The 13,688-nt window shown below is 57.2% G+C and overlaps 5 protein-coding genes across 5 annotated transcripts; 2 read left to right on the top strand and 3 right to left on the bottom strand.

Annotated features, from left to right (window-relative positions):
* Window positions 1-304: 304 nt before the first annotated feature.
* Window positions 305-1,423, bottom strand: WHR41_06388 (uncharacterized protein; the record flags this gene model as incomplete). The annotated part of the gene is made up of 3 exons (XM_069374993.1): window positions 305-979; window positions 1,032-1,127; window positions 1,187-1,423. The coding sequence occupies 3 exons, from the start codon at window positions 1,421-1,423 to the stop codon at window positions 305-307; spliced, it is 1,008 nt and encodes a 335-aa protein (XP_069227559.1).
* Window positions 1,424-1,890: 467 nt separating this feature from the next.
* Window positions 1,891-3,432, bottom strand: WHR41_06387 (uncharacterized protein; the record flags this gene model as incomplete). The annotated part of the gene is made up of 1 exon (XM_069374992.1): window positions 1,891-3,432. One exon carries the CDS (start codon window positions 3,430-3,432, stop codon window positions 1,891-1,893), a length of 1,542 nt encoding a protein of 513 aa, XP_069227554.1.
* Window positions 3,433-3,666: 234 nt separating this feature from the next.
* On the top strand, window positions 3,667-6,840 carry WHR41_06386 (uncharacterized protein). The gene is made up of 3 exons (XM_069374991.1): window positions 3,667-3,868; window positions 3,929-6,198; window positions 6,257-6,840. Exons 1-3 carry the CDS (start codon window positions 3,772-3,774, stop codon window positions 6,506-6,508), a joined length of 2,619 nt encoding a protein of 872 aa, XP_069227555.1. The 5' UTR covers window positions 3,667-3,771; the 3' UTR covers window positions 6,509-6,840.
* Window positions 6,841-8,098: 1,258 nt separating this feature from the next.
* On the bottom strand, window positions 8,099-9,403 carry WHR41_06385 (uncharacterized protein; the record flags this gene model as incomplete). Its single annotated transcript, XM_069374990.1, has 5 exons — window positions 8,099-8,514; window positions 8,578-8,827; window positions 8,887-8,910; window positions 8,994-9,184; window positions 9,244-9,403. 5 exons carry the CDS (start codon window positions 9,401-9,403, stop codon window positions 8,099-8,101), a joined length of 1,041 nt encoding a protein of 346 aa, XP_069227556.1.
* A 2,829-nt stretch (window positions 9,404-12,232) lies between these two features.
* Window positions 12,233-13,390, top strand: WHR41_06384 (uncharacterized protein; the record flags this gene model as incomplete). Its single annotated transcript, XM_069374989.1, has 3 exons — window positions 12,233-12,388; window positions 12,451-12,674; window positions 12,733-13,390. The coding sequence occupies 3 exons, from the start codon at window positions 12,233-12,235 to the stop codon at window positions 13,388-13,390; spliced, it is 1,038 nt and encodes a 345-aa protein (XP_069227557.1).
* Between the last annotated feature and the right edge of the window lie 298 nt (window positions 13,391-13,688).

Genomic DNA, 13,688 nt, shown 5'->3' with positions numbered 1-13,688 from the left:
TTTTCCGGCGCCACCCAAGTCCTACCGACGACGATGAATGCTGGGAGAAGCCTGCGTATGAGGGAGGCGAGTGGACCGGCATTGAGGAACCGCAGTTGTCGTTTGGGCGGACGAGGTCGAGACGCTCATGGCGTGATTGACATGGGCCGGTGCCCTTTGGGCGGTTGAGACAATGGATAAATGAGATACCCGAGAATCGACTTTTTGAATAATTGATCGCTGCTAAATGAACAGATTTGCGTTTGACGTTGGGGGTATCATAAGGTCATTCCATAGCGCCGCACGCCATACACTCACCAACGCCTCAATTGCTCTCACTCCCTTCTTCGCTTTCGCTCCCCTCTTCCTCTTCGCTTTCCTCGCTTGTCTCCTCTTCAAAGAATGCTTCGACGTCCACAACAGGCGCAAGAACAACCTTGTGCTTCGCCGCCCAATCTCTCACTTTCGCCTTGTTCACAATCAGACTCCCACTGGCAGTCTTCCTCGCCTCCAAACACCCCATCTCCTGCAAAGCCAAAACGACATCCTCCGGCATGATCCAAGTGCCCTCGCTGATGCCCTTAACGTTCAAAGTCTTCTTCGCAGGAGCATCCACGATAAACCGCGCCACCTCCCGACACCAATATGCCAAATAGCCCTTCAGCCCTCTCGCGCTGAGCGGCTTCTCCGGCCCTCCGAACCGACCTTCGCGGCGCCCGAGCACGTACGATGCGCCCATGAGCAGCTGGCCGAGCCCTTTGCGCTGCCAGGGAGGGAATACGAGGATGCAGGCGAGGTTGTTGTTGTCCCAGCTCATTTTCTCTTTGCTGTAGAAGCCGATTATTTGGCCAGAGTCCGAAGGAGCTGTTCCGTTCGGCTGGTCTGCGGAGGGCGAGGGGCGTTGGACTAGGAGGTAGTAGAGGAAGGAGGAGACGTCGAAGAAGACGGATTTGGTGTCGAGGAAGAGTTTGGCGAAGAGGGAGAGGTTTTGGGCGAAGAGCTGTTGCGAGGTTAACTGGCGCTCTGAAGATTGCGTGCCATGAGTGACATACCTTGTGCTCTTCGCCGTCTATCTTGTAGATCGCATAGTCGTCCTTTTCATACACTATGTCTCCAATTGGCGAGTCGTCTTTCACAGAACATACTTTCTAGCCTTCAGTCAGCCCTCGCTCTCCGCCATAGTAGCACATCAAGCAACGCAACTCACACAATGCGCCGCATACTTCATAAGCTCATGAGTATACCTGAAGCACCAACGGCAAACATACAGCCACTGCGCCTTACGCCCTCCGATCAGATCCTCAGGATAGAAGGACGGGAACTCCGGCGTGATGCGCAAGTTCCCAAGCACGACGTTGCCGACATTCTGCGGGCCATGCATCGGCGTGCGGGCGGGCGCGCGGTGCTGCGGCGACGTGATGGCTGGTGGGAGAGGGCCTGCCATCTTTGCGGACGAGTCTCGAGCACGTCGTGCGACCGGGCCGGCAGCTACATTGCGCTGCGTGGTTGGGAGGATGTGTCGCGCGGCGCGTCTGCGTGGAAAGTCGGTCTCGTTTCGCGCTGGACTTTGCTCGGGCTGCTTCTGGCCGAGGTCGACTTTGAGGATCGCTGGTTCCTACCTACCTTGCTCTTTGGTAAATGCAACGATAATCATGGAATTGAGGGCGGCAAACGCTTTCACTCGAATTATTGGTCGTTGAGTTCATAGATACTGACGCTCTTACGTTGACAATGGCAGCATTCATGGCGTCTCGTCGCAGCTTCTCTTCGATTCAAATGTAGTGACGGGAAAAGAACAAAAGCTTGGATGAAGATATTGTGATTATCATACGTGCTCCAGGGGAGACAATCTTGCATTCATGTCCTTGTTTTCCAAGGCTATCCATCGTATACGCATCACCAGAGCTCTTCTTAATAGCCGCCCTGCTCCCTCCTGTGGTCGCCATTCACTCCTTCTCCAGCACCTGCATCATTCTCTTTGCCAGTCTGCTCATCACCTCTCAGTTTCGCGAAGTATGCCTTGATGTCTTCGGCGCCAACGGCCTGTCCACTCTCTGCGAACGGTTGCAGGAACGCTTTGACTTTGTCTCTGACATGGTTGTACGCCATCACGCCCTCAATGGCGCGCACGCGGTCCATGCTCGACAGCGCAGCTTCGCCACGTTCGAGTAGAGATCCAGAATTGACACTGCGACCGGCGGCGGAGCGAGCGTCGTCTTGCTGCTCGCCGTCTGAATCGGACATGGGCGGCTCGTATGAATCTTCTTCTTCTAGCAGTTGAGGATGCTTGGCAAGAAGGGGAAAGCATTCTGGGCACCGACAGAAGTGATCGCGGAACTCGTCGTGGAGGAAGACGTTGACGCTTGAACCGGTCGCTGCGGGAAGATTGTTGTGCTTTGGTGTAGGCTCGCCATTAGTTTGCGTTGTCGTGCTAGTCTTGCCGTCATCTTCGGGATCAGACTTGACCTTCTTAACATCTTGTCCCTCTGTGCCGTCGTCTTCGGCTTTGCGCTTCTTGCTTTCAGGCGCTTCAGCAACGGGCTCGGTTACAGTCTGATCTGCACCGGCCGTGTCTGGCTTCGAAGGCACTGCAGGCAGGAAGCCAGCTGTTCCAGCGTATCGCTTGATCCAGGGAAAGGTGTCGACGCACTTGTGACAAATCAAATGATCAAAGTCATCCTCTGCCGGGAACCCAGGAGGAAGAGGTATCTCCTCGACATGAGGCTCCTGGACCGCTCCACTGTCTCCATTTGTCGCGGTCCCGTCCTCTTCTGTTTCCTCTTTGACAGACTGCAGTCTCTCGACAGCTTCCATCCGCTCTTGAGGCTGCTGCCTAGGCACGCCGATCAAGCACTCAGGATGCCACCAATCTTCACCGCAGCCGCCATCCTCGACGGTACCCAAACCTAGACACTGAAACATCGTCCCTTTCTCTTTCTCAGGATCATACTCCTCGCCGCATCCACAGAATCTGCCCTGAAAGTTCTGGTTGTACTTGTTTCCTTGCCTAGCTTCCTCGCCAATCACACCTCCTTTGACACCAGTCGCCGGGTTTAGTCGCAAGCTGCATGGCGTCGCGCTGTTCGCAAGTCTTGTTGTTCCGCAGTCGCAGACAAAATCTCTCTTGGAGAACAGCTCCACAAGCGTATGCTCGCCATGACAGCTAATGCTACAGCTGTAGCATACTCCGGCAGGTGTGAATTGCTGATGCTTGGATGCGGGCGGCGGAGTGCAAGTGAGGCAGGCGAAGACGGACTGCCTCAGTGGACCGAGCGGTTTTGTGCATGTGTCGAACTGGTAGGGCAGCGCTTCGCGAGCGTCAGCTTCGAGGCGCAATTGCGATGAGATGTAATCGGCTGCGGTTTGCGAGTTCTCTGAGGCTTGCGACATGCTGCCGGTTCGCTTGAGGGAGCCATTCGGCTGGGCTTGCGAGGCATTTGGCGACGGATCCATGGTCGCCAACGATTCCCCAGTGGAGGGGATGTAGATTTAATCGGCCTGCTCTTCAAAGGACTGCTGATAGGATGGAGGCAATAAGTGCCGCTTCACATGCAATCGCGATGCGACACTCGGGGTCCCGCGGTCGCGCTAGTGACACGTCAACGCGCGAACACGCGCTTGAATCGCGCTAGTCGAAAGTGCATGCATACGTCGCGGAGGAGGACGTGGAAACGGATCAAACACCCCACCAAACATACCACTTCTCACAATACGTATGAGGTATTGCTGACGATACAAGGCAATCTTCGAACAGAGTCGCTGTCTGCAAAAAGTTCCCCGCTGCGACCAAACATGTCTTCCGCCAACCGTGGACTTGCGCCAGGAGGGCGGAAAAGAGGAAGGGAGGCAGATGAGGATGCTTCTTCCAACGCTGCGCCGCCTTCGAGTCGTAAGTACATAGAGATGCGTATTGATTGAAGACCTATCAAAACTGACAATTCTCCTTTAGCCCCTGCTTCCTCCCCGCCAGTGTTTCCCCAAAATGACATGGACATGGACGACGAGGACAACAACCTGGACCCCGAGGATGAGCTGCTCCAGGATATCGATGATCTCGACGAGATGGCCGAGGATGACGCTGGCATTGATCTCTTTGCCGACAATTTCGAGAACGATTACGAGCGCACCGAGAACAACCAATATCGTGGTAACGACATCGACGACGAGGGCGATTACGATGACATGGATATGGCGCAGCGAAGACAGCTCGAAGCTCGTCTCAACCGCAGAGATAGAGAGCTCGCTCGCCAACGCAATCTGCCACGAGCTGCTCTACTTCCTGAAGATGAAGAGGACGACATCATGGAATTGACACGCCAGCCGCGTCGCAGGAGACACCGCTACGACGAAGATCAAGAGGACATGGACATGGCAGAGGACATCATGAACGAGGAGCTCTCGCTTGAGGCACTGATGGATGTGAAGGCTGCTTCCCTGGTGGAATGGGTCGCCCAGCCTTCGGTCTCGCGAACAATTGCTAGGGAGTTCAAGAACTTCCTCACCGAATACACTGACGAGAAGGGCACATCCGTTTATGGTGTCCGTATCAGGACACTCGGTGAAGTCAACGCTGAGTCTCTCGAAGTTTCCTGGGTGCACCTTTCAGATTCCAAGCCGGTCTTGGGTATGTTTGTCGCTCAGGTGCCTTCTTCAATCTTGCCTATCTTCGACGCTGTCGCTCTGGACGTCACACTTTACCACTACCCGGACTACGAGCGCATCCACTCTGAACTGCACGTCCGCATGACGGACTTGCCCATCTCCCTGACCTTGCGCCAGCTCCGTCAGAACCATCTGAACTCCCTGCTCCGTGTCTCAGGTGTTGTCACCCGCAGAACGGGTGTCTTCCCGCAGCTGAAGCATGTCAAATTCGACTGCACCAAGTGTGGTATCACACTCGGGCCTTTCCATCAGGACAGTCACTCTGAGGTCAAGCTTAGCTTTTGCCAGAACTGTCAGTCTCGCGGACCTTTCACAGTCAACAGCGAGAAGACTGTGTACCGCAACTACCAGAAACTGACTCTGCAAGAGTCTCCTGGTACAGTTCCCGCCGGTCGTCTCCCTAGACACCGTGAGGTCATTCTTCTTTGGGACTTGATTGACTCCGCAAAGCCTGGCGAGGAAGTTGAGATCACTGGTATCTATCGCAACAGCTACGACGCTCAGCTGAACAACAAGAACGGCTTCCCCGTTTTTGCCACCGTCATTGAAGCTAATTACGTCGTCAAGAGCCACGATCAACTGGCTGGCTTCAGACTGACAGAAGAGGACGAGAGGGAGATCCGCGCTCTGAGCCGCGATCCCAAGATTGTCGACAAGCTCATCCGATCGATTGCTCCGTCGATCTATGGCCATGAAGACATCAAGACCGCAGTTGCATTGTCGCTCTTTGGTGGTGTTGCGAAGGTGGCTTCTGGCAAGCACGTTCTACGTGGTGACATCAACATCTTGCTCCTTGGTGATCCTGGTACGGCCAAGTCCCAAGTCCTAAAGTACATCGAAAATACTGCCCACCGCGCCGTTTTCGCCACAGGTCAAGGTGCTTCGGCTGTCGGTCTCACTGCTAGTGTCAGGAGAGATCCGCTCACGGCTGAATGGACTCTGGAAGGTGGTGCCCTCGTGCTTGCAGACAAGGGAACTTGCTTGATTGACGAGTTCGACAAGATGAACGACCAGGATCGCACTTCCATCCACGAAGCAATGGAACAGCAGACGATCTCTATCTCGAAGGCGGGTATCGTGACTACACTGCAAGCTCGCTGCGCTGTCGTTGCTGCCGCCAACCCCATCGGCGGTCGTTACAACAGCACCGTGCCTTTCAGCCAGAACGTCGAGCTCACGGAACCCATCCTCTCTCGTTTCGACATCCTGTGTGTCGTCCGCGATACCGTCGATCCTTCCGAAGATGAGCGCTTGGCAAAGTTCGTGGTGAACAGCCACGGTCGTGCCCACCCCGTCATGTCCTCAGCACTAGGTTCGCAATCTCAAGCCACCGCGGCGAACGAGGATGGCATGCACGTCGACGAGCCGGAACAACAAGACAACGGCGCCGCCGCCACGCCTACAACTGAAATCCCGCAAGAGCTGTTGAGGAAGTACATCCTCTATGCCCGCGAGAGGTGCAGGCCTAAGCTGTACCAGATCGACCAGGACAAGATTGCGCGATTGTTTGCGGACATGCGTCGCGAGTCGCTTGCCACTGGCGCCTATCCCATCACTGTAAGTCCTCACCTGTGTGCCGCCTGCGCCGAACTGCCATACTAACCACATCTTCCAGGTTCGTCACCTTGAGTCTATCCTCCGTATCTCCGAATCTTTCGCGAAGATGCGTCTCTCAGAATACTGTAACGCTTCCGACATCGACCGCGCCATTGCCGTGGCCGTCGACAGCTTCGTTGGCAGCCAGAAGGTGTCGTGCAAGAAGGCTTTGGCTCGCGCCTTTGCCAAGTACACTCTGAATCGCCCTGGCGCGGTCAAGAATCGCAGAGCGGGCGCTGGAGGGTCGAATGGTGTTTCTGTCCAAGCTTGAAAGGGGATAGAATGATGTCAAATGCTTTGTGGGTGTCAATGGACGGGATATGAGGTGCATGAATGGGATTGGTTGCTGGGATACCCCAGGCGTTTTGGGAGTGAGTGTTGGATTACTACAGGTTGCGGATATGTATGAGACCGCGCTTTGTCTTTGATTTGTTAATGCTACTGCAGTTCTGTCTTCACTTCCTCCCTTCAAGTTGAAACAGTGGAGGGCTCAGTCACTCCCCCACGCGAAACCTCTTCACTCTTGCTTCATTCACTCTATCCCACTCCGCCGTCACATGTCATTCATTCCCTGGCCTTACCAAGCAAACGAAGACAATCACATGCTCCATCTTCACTTCCACTTTCACTCACTGCTACCCGCACACTCAAAAAACACAATCCCCGTCCATCCATCCGTCCTTCTCCTTCCACACCCAACTCTCTTCCACCCACCAACCATCGCCAACAAACCACACAAACCAAACCAAACCAACCAACACCACAACTCCAAGAACAACGCCCACAATGGCCCCAGCCTGGACCCCCCTCGAAGACCGCGCCCTCCTCCTCGCCCTAATCCAAAGCATGGCCCCGGAAGGCCCTTCCAAGCACCAGTTCGAAGCCGCCGTCAAAGCCGCCGGCGGCCGCTGGACCTTCGGTGCTGTTTCGTACGTGATCCCCCATCATACCACCCTTTCCCATCCTTCGTCGAGGCTCGCAGTCTCGATCGCGGCTCGCTACCGCTACAACAACGAACGAGCATCCCGCTGACGAGAAGGCACCGACGCAGCCAGCACTACAACAAGAAGCTCCGCTCCCTCAGCCCCCTCGACGGCCTCGACGCCAGGGGCGACTCCCCCGGCACTCCGGCCAAGGCGACCCCGAAGCGCCGCCGCGCCACCCCGGCTCGCGCGGCGTCTCTTAAGACTCCGCCGGCTGTTGAGCAGGAGGACGAGCATGGTGATGAGGTCGAGGATGAGGTCGAGGAGGAGAGCGCGAGGAAGAAGCAGCGCAAGGGGAAGAAGGTTGCTAAGGCGCCGGTTTTTCCGAATTTGGGGAAGGGGAAGAAGGAGGTTGAGGTTGAGAAGGCTGAGGGAGAGGGGGAGGGAGATGGTGATGAGGAGTGAGAGGGTGGATTAGGGCGTGAGGGCGGAGGGCCTTTCGCGGGTATCCTTTTTCTTTGGGTTTTGATTTGCTTTTGATGTTGGGAGCTCGAGGGCTCGATGGGTCTTTGGCGTCGCGGCTTGCTTGCCAGTCGCCCGCTCGGGCTTCGACGCCAATCTCGAGCTCTGACTACGAAACAATGATCGATGAGAGTCGCCTAATCGGCATGCTGCGTGGCGTTCAGGAAGGGAAATGGACCGATAGGATCGACTCGAGTTGATCGATCGAATGAATCAAACACAATCTTGCTTTGCTCTGCGGTCTGCTATGCCTATCTGCCTCGTTTCATACCTAAAGACTGTTCTCTTTTTCCCCTCATGCCAAATGCAGATATGCACACGGGTATCGTTTCGTTAACGAAAGGCAGAACCCAAAAAGAAAAAGGAAAGGCGCCAAAAGGAATATGTCATCGGATCCCCAATTCCCTCTACCTCATCTAAGCACTCACAGTATTCCCGTCGAAATTGAGCAGCGCGGTGTACATCGCCCTGTCCCCGTTCGTGCCCTCCCGCGCATGAAACGCAAAATGCCTCCCGTCCTGCGCCGCATCGCCACCGCCCGGCGCGACCAAGCCCATATCGCCCGTCTGGAACAGCGGCCGGCCGGCGCGCGTGTACGGCCCCGTGACTGAGCTCGCCGTCGCGTAGGCGACGTTGTACTGCTCCGTTGTGTAGCAGTTGGCGCTGAAGAAGAGGAACCAGGTGCCTGCGTGGTTGAGGAGGGCGGGCGCTTCGATCAGGCCTTGGTCGGAGGCGCCGTTGTTGTCGAGGATTGTGGTCGCGGAGCCCACGAGGGAGGTGCCGGAGGCGGAGAGGCGTTGGAGGCGGAGGGGGGTTGGCTTGATGGGTTCGACTGGGGGTTTCGTTTGTTAGCGGGTGGTGGTGGACGGGCAGGTTGCAAGGGAGGGGTGGTTACCAGTGTTGCCGCAGATGCCGCCGTTGCCGATCGCGTTGCCGTCGACTTTCCAGGTGATCCAGCGCTGGCCGTTGTTGTTGAAGACGGAGGCGTCGATGGCGCCGCCTTGGTCGAGGGGGCAGATCAGTGCTTCGTCTCCGGCTGGGGTGTAAGGGCCGGTAATGGTGTTGGATGTGGCGACGCCGACGCAGTGCAGGGCGGCGTTTTGTCTTGTCGTGGCGCTGTAGTACATCACGAAGGTGCCGTCGTCCTATGGAGGTTTGATTAGCTGGAATGTCAGATGCAAATATTGGAGTACACGTGACTTACGAGTGCATGAACGTCGGGAGCCCACTGTTGAGGAGATAAATGTTAGCGATCCATCGAAGGTACAACGATCAACGGATCGAGCGGATCGAGCCACAGATCAAACGTACAGTATTAGAGTTGCCCTCATCGACCCAGCCAGGAAGATTAGGCAAAGCATCCTTCTGCGAGCCGTCGCCGTTCTGGACCATGCTCCAAGACTCGAAATCCGCAGACTCGGCAACCTGGATATGCACGTTGCCTCCCATCGTCCGCGTGGCGAAAGCGTACCAACGGTTGTTGACGCCAATGATAGCAGGGTCTGGACGGGTGAGGTTAGAGCTGGCCAAGACCGTTTCATGCACCTTTGTCAGATCATACCGGGGAAGTTGGCGCCTCCAATCTTCGGACCTGCAGGTGCTCGTTTGGAGAGGTACTTCCGTGCCATGACGGCTACATCGTTTGCTTTTACGACTGGGCGAGAGAAGACGGGCTGGGCAAGGGCGAGCAGGCCGGCGAAGAAGAGGGTAGGAGCGAGCATCTTGATGGGTTGGAATGAAAGACGAGAGCGAGAGGTAATTGCGAATAGCGATAGACGACCACCAAGATGACACGCTGGGGGAGAGAGATGCTGCCCGGACTCTACAACGACAAGACGAACAAAGCGAGTGGGATGAGGGCGAAGTAGGCCATTTTGTACGGAATCCCAGCCAACATGCCCTAGAGCAGGCCCAGCAGACTGACACGGCTGGTCAAGGCCTAGTATTCGGGCCTTAGCAGATCAGCTCTCCTGGCGAGCTTCCGCGCGTGCGAACGCTGTTCGTATCGGGGATTTCTGCTAGCATGAGGAATCGTGCGTTTGCTGATCGACGCTCAAGACAATGTCTCGGTATGGCTAGCCCCCTGGCCAAGCCGAGGATCCGAGGCGAGGTGCGTCGGGATATTGGAAAAATCTTGAGGATATGACGATGGCCTGCATATGGGAATAGACGGTGTATCCAAAGACAGCGATGTATTGGGAGCTGTTCCTGGCAAGTGCAGGTGGACTGCGGTCCAGCGACAAGGTAAGCTGAATCGCTGGCCCGCGCGTGACCACGAAAGACGTGCAGCGCACATCACCGGTCGATCCAACGGCTGGCTTGCGTCCTCCGGCCTTCCCAGGTAGGATTCCGCAGTGGCTCGATTCGGCAGCAAAGCGTCAGACGCAAAAGCTTGCAGTGCCGTGTGTGTGTTCATAGACGGCAAGTTGAACCTGTCGGTGGAGACACGGCTGCAAGCAAGTAGGTACCTCGTTAGTCCACGGAGAATTTACACCAGCCTCCTGACAATTGGCCGCGGGCGACAGTCGCTAACGACAGAAGCAAAACCGGGGATATGGCGTGCTACGGTGGGGTGCAGACGGGTATGAGTAAGGTAACGCATTCGAATGCATGGATAAACAGCGGTAAGCGAAGGCAGCTGACGGCGTGCATGGCGAGCACAACACGAGTGTGTCTCGTCCGATGCTTGGAGAAGCCGTAGGTGCGTCGGACTTCGTGTGGCAGGACGGGATTGGCAAGATCAGCCAGTCCCGCGAGAGGGGTTCGAAAGGAGGGGTTAGGTCTTACATGTCGTTGGCTTAAGGCATAAGCACAGGAAGAAGCATAATAGATTGATACCAGATGCGGCTGTGCAACCAGGACCCTGGAGGCGATCGTGGGCGCCCATCCGGTGGTGCCGGGACGACGATCACGACGCGAAGGATGCTGATGGCAATGTTACCGTGCACAGTCGTGTGCGGCTTGCGTAGATGTGCGGTGAGGTATCACGAATGTGTATACGTACCTCGCCATGATCAGGGATGGTCCAGCAGTGGCAGGGCAGCCATGCCAGCATTCCGCCAACGCACAAACGCACGCCGACTCACGACTCACGAGCGCGAGCAGGACGAAGGGCCAACCTCGCGAGTTTGTCGGCGAGCAACGTGCTTTTTCTGCGGGTCTCACAAAGGAGTACAGGGAGGGAGCGGGCGAGGCGGGCTGGCGGAAGGCTGGCGGGAGAGCGTTGCGCGCGGGCGACGCGGTATTGCGCGGCTTGTCTTGCGCGGTGTTCCGTCTATATCGTTGCACATTCCTACGCCATAGTGGATGTTCGAAAGACGGGATGTCCGGCGCCGCGGAGTCCAGTGAGCTATATACTCCACCCGCGGCGCGAACCAACATAAAAAAGGCCGTGGCCAGGCCTTGCGTCTTCGTCTCGCCGGTACGTCCGTCAGCGCCAGCAGCGAGAATTCGTCAGCGTCCTCCCAGCCTCGTGGTGGCGCGCGGAACGGATGGGACCCAAGCTCTCCCACGTGGCAATGTGAGACTCTGACTTTTGAATGCAAAATGCAGAGTTTGTGGTGAGGATCGCAAGTTACTAGGAGCCTGGGAGGGCGACCAGGGCGCTCACAGACGGTAGTGCCTTCACAACCATGACTGATGCTGGCAGCTATCACGTCTCGCTGAAATTGTCGGCAAATAATTTTCAGGCAATCGTCACGAGACTGTACCATTGCCAATACACAGGTCTGTTCACAGACTCTGCATCCTTCATTCAACCTGATCGGCGCCATCCGCTTCCAAAGGAAGAATTGGTTGCCCAAAGCCAGCCAAGCCTTGGTGCAGCGCGTTCGTCGAGCGTTGAGACGCTCAATCGCTTCTGAACGCGACGGGTGCCCACATTGCTCGCTGCCATCGCCCTCGCCGTAGCCCTCGCCGTAGCCCTCGCCACGGCGCTGTTGGGGACGGAAGATGCCATTGACGGGCTGGTGAGGTGGCGGCCAGTGCCTGGCCAGGCAAAATACTGACCCTGCTCGCCCTGTGCATGCCGTCAAACCGAATGAATAATCATGTCAAACCCGCGTCGCACCGGAAAAGCCCTACAGCACGGACACGCGAGCCTCTCCAGAGCCTCCCCGTCTTCAAGTCCGCAAGCAGCGAGTTTCTCCGGGCCCTCCCCTCGAGTAGGTTTAGCCGCACGCCTGGAGGCCTGGAGTTAGTCAAACAGTGGGCCCCGGCACATACGACGACGACGCGATTCGCCAGCAGAACGTGGCAACCCCATGGTCGGCATGCCGGGCGCCCGCAACAATCATCGATGCCTGCCCTTGCCACGCCTTTTGCGCCGGTATCATGGCCTGGCCCTGTCCTTTCGCCTTCACGACGACCTCCAACTGTACCCTCTGTCCTGCACCAGTCCCGCCGTGAGTCGAGCATCCCGTCCCGCGTTCACCGCACGTGGTCGCGAGATGGCAATCCGCGACACCCGGTGACTTCATTCCTTGCGACTCTTCACGGCTTGAAACAACCACATGCGCGCCGTTGCGCCGCAGAGCCTCCGTGAACCCAGCATGGTGTTCGTCGTCGACAAGCCCCAGGACCAGGTGGGCCTCATCCTGGAGTCCTGGGCCGAAGGCTTTCTGGTCGGCAGCCTGATCATCATGGCCTGCGTGACCTTCGCGAACATGCGCCGGCACGTGCTGTTGCACAAACTCATTCTGGTCGAGGTGAGCAACCCCGGCACTGCAATGCACCGGGTTGCGTGAGACGCAGACTGACCCTTCTCCAGCTTTTCCTGGGCATGCTCCACGGCACCTTCATGTTCGTCGAGCCCCCGGTCTACAACTGGTACCTCAGCTCAACCGCCATCTTACTGAACGCTTCCTGGACTCTCCACAATGTCATCGCCTGGATCAAGAACAAACCTTTCCTACCCAGATGGGGCAGCATGTTCTACATTGGCACTGTAATCCTGGTCCAACCATACTGGATCCTCGAAATCACCGCCAACTTGTACGCTCCCCCCCTTCCCCTTCCCACAACCCCACCCCACCGCTAACCAACCCCGCAGCCTCTATTTCAGCGGCCACAGCCGCCTCTTCGTCTACACACGCCCCTACGAAGCGCTCTTCCGCGACCCCTGGTGGATCTTCACCGTCCTCTCGCTCTTCTACAACATCAAGACGCGCTACGAATTCGGCTACATCGAGCTGATGCGCGTCTCGCCCCGCTTCGCCATCCTCCTCGGCACCATGCTCGTCAGCGTCGCCTTCATCGTCATCGACATCCTGTCCGTCACGCACGTCGTCGAGGGCCCCGGCCTGCCGGACGGCATCAACCCCTTCTGGAAGCTGGCCTTCGTCTTCAAGTGCTTCACGGACACGATCATCCTCGACGACTTCAAGACGGCCCTCGACAGGCTGAAGCAGCACAAGCTGCAGCGCCTCGGCAGCGTGCCCAGCGACGGCCTGAGGGGCGAGTTCTCGGATTTCAGCGACCCGGCGCAGGCGCGCAGGAAGAGGGCCGAGGGCGTGGTGGATCTGGATATCAGCGATCCGTCGGAGTTCAGGCATCACAATGCGGGGTTGCCGATGGCGAGGGACTGGACGAAGAAGGGGGGGCAGGGCGGCGCGGCGGAGGATTTGGATTTGGAGGCTGCGTTGAGGGAGGTTGTGCCGGAGAGCGGGTCGTCGAAGTCGAAGTCGAGTGGGAGTGGGAGTGGAGGGTGAGGAGGGGATTGCGTTGGAGTTGCGCATCGCATGCGCGACGACTTGCATAAATCAAGACTTGTATGCTCGAGATGTGGGCACGAGACGGGCAGAGACCCGATAAGCCACACGTGCTCAGGGTGGGAATAGCCACTCCAACAGGGCCATGGAACGCGCGACAGCAGCGCGGCCAACACGCCACGCCCTTTCACCCCCCAGCCGGAGAGCCTTGCCCCAACCGCGCAGAGACGCCGGACATACCGCTCTCGCGCGAGAGAGAGAAGCAGTCCCAGCCTTCTTCCTTTCGCGCAATACACAG

The sequence above is a fragment of the Cladosporium halotolerans genome (assembly GCF_011745625.1).
Source record: "Cladosporium halotolerans strain TM138-S3 chromosome Unknown Sca26, whole genome shotgun sequence".
Classification (NCBI taxonomy): domain Eukaryota; kingdom Fungi; phylum Ascomycota; class Dothideomycetes; order Cladosporiales; family Cladosporiaceae; genus Cladosporium; species Cladosporium halotolerans.
Note: the sequence above shows the minus strand (reverse complement) of the source record. Positions and strands in the feature narration are given on the sequence as shown.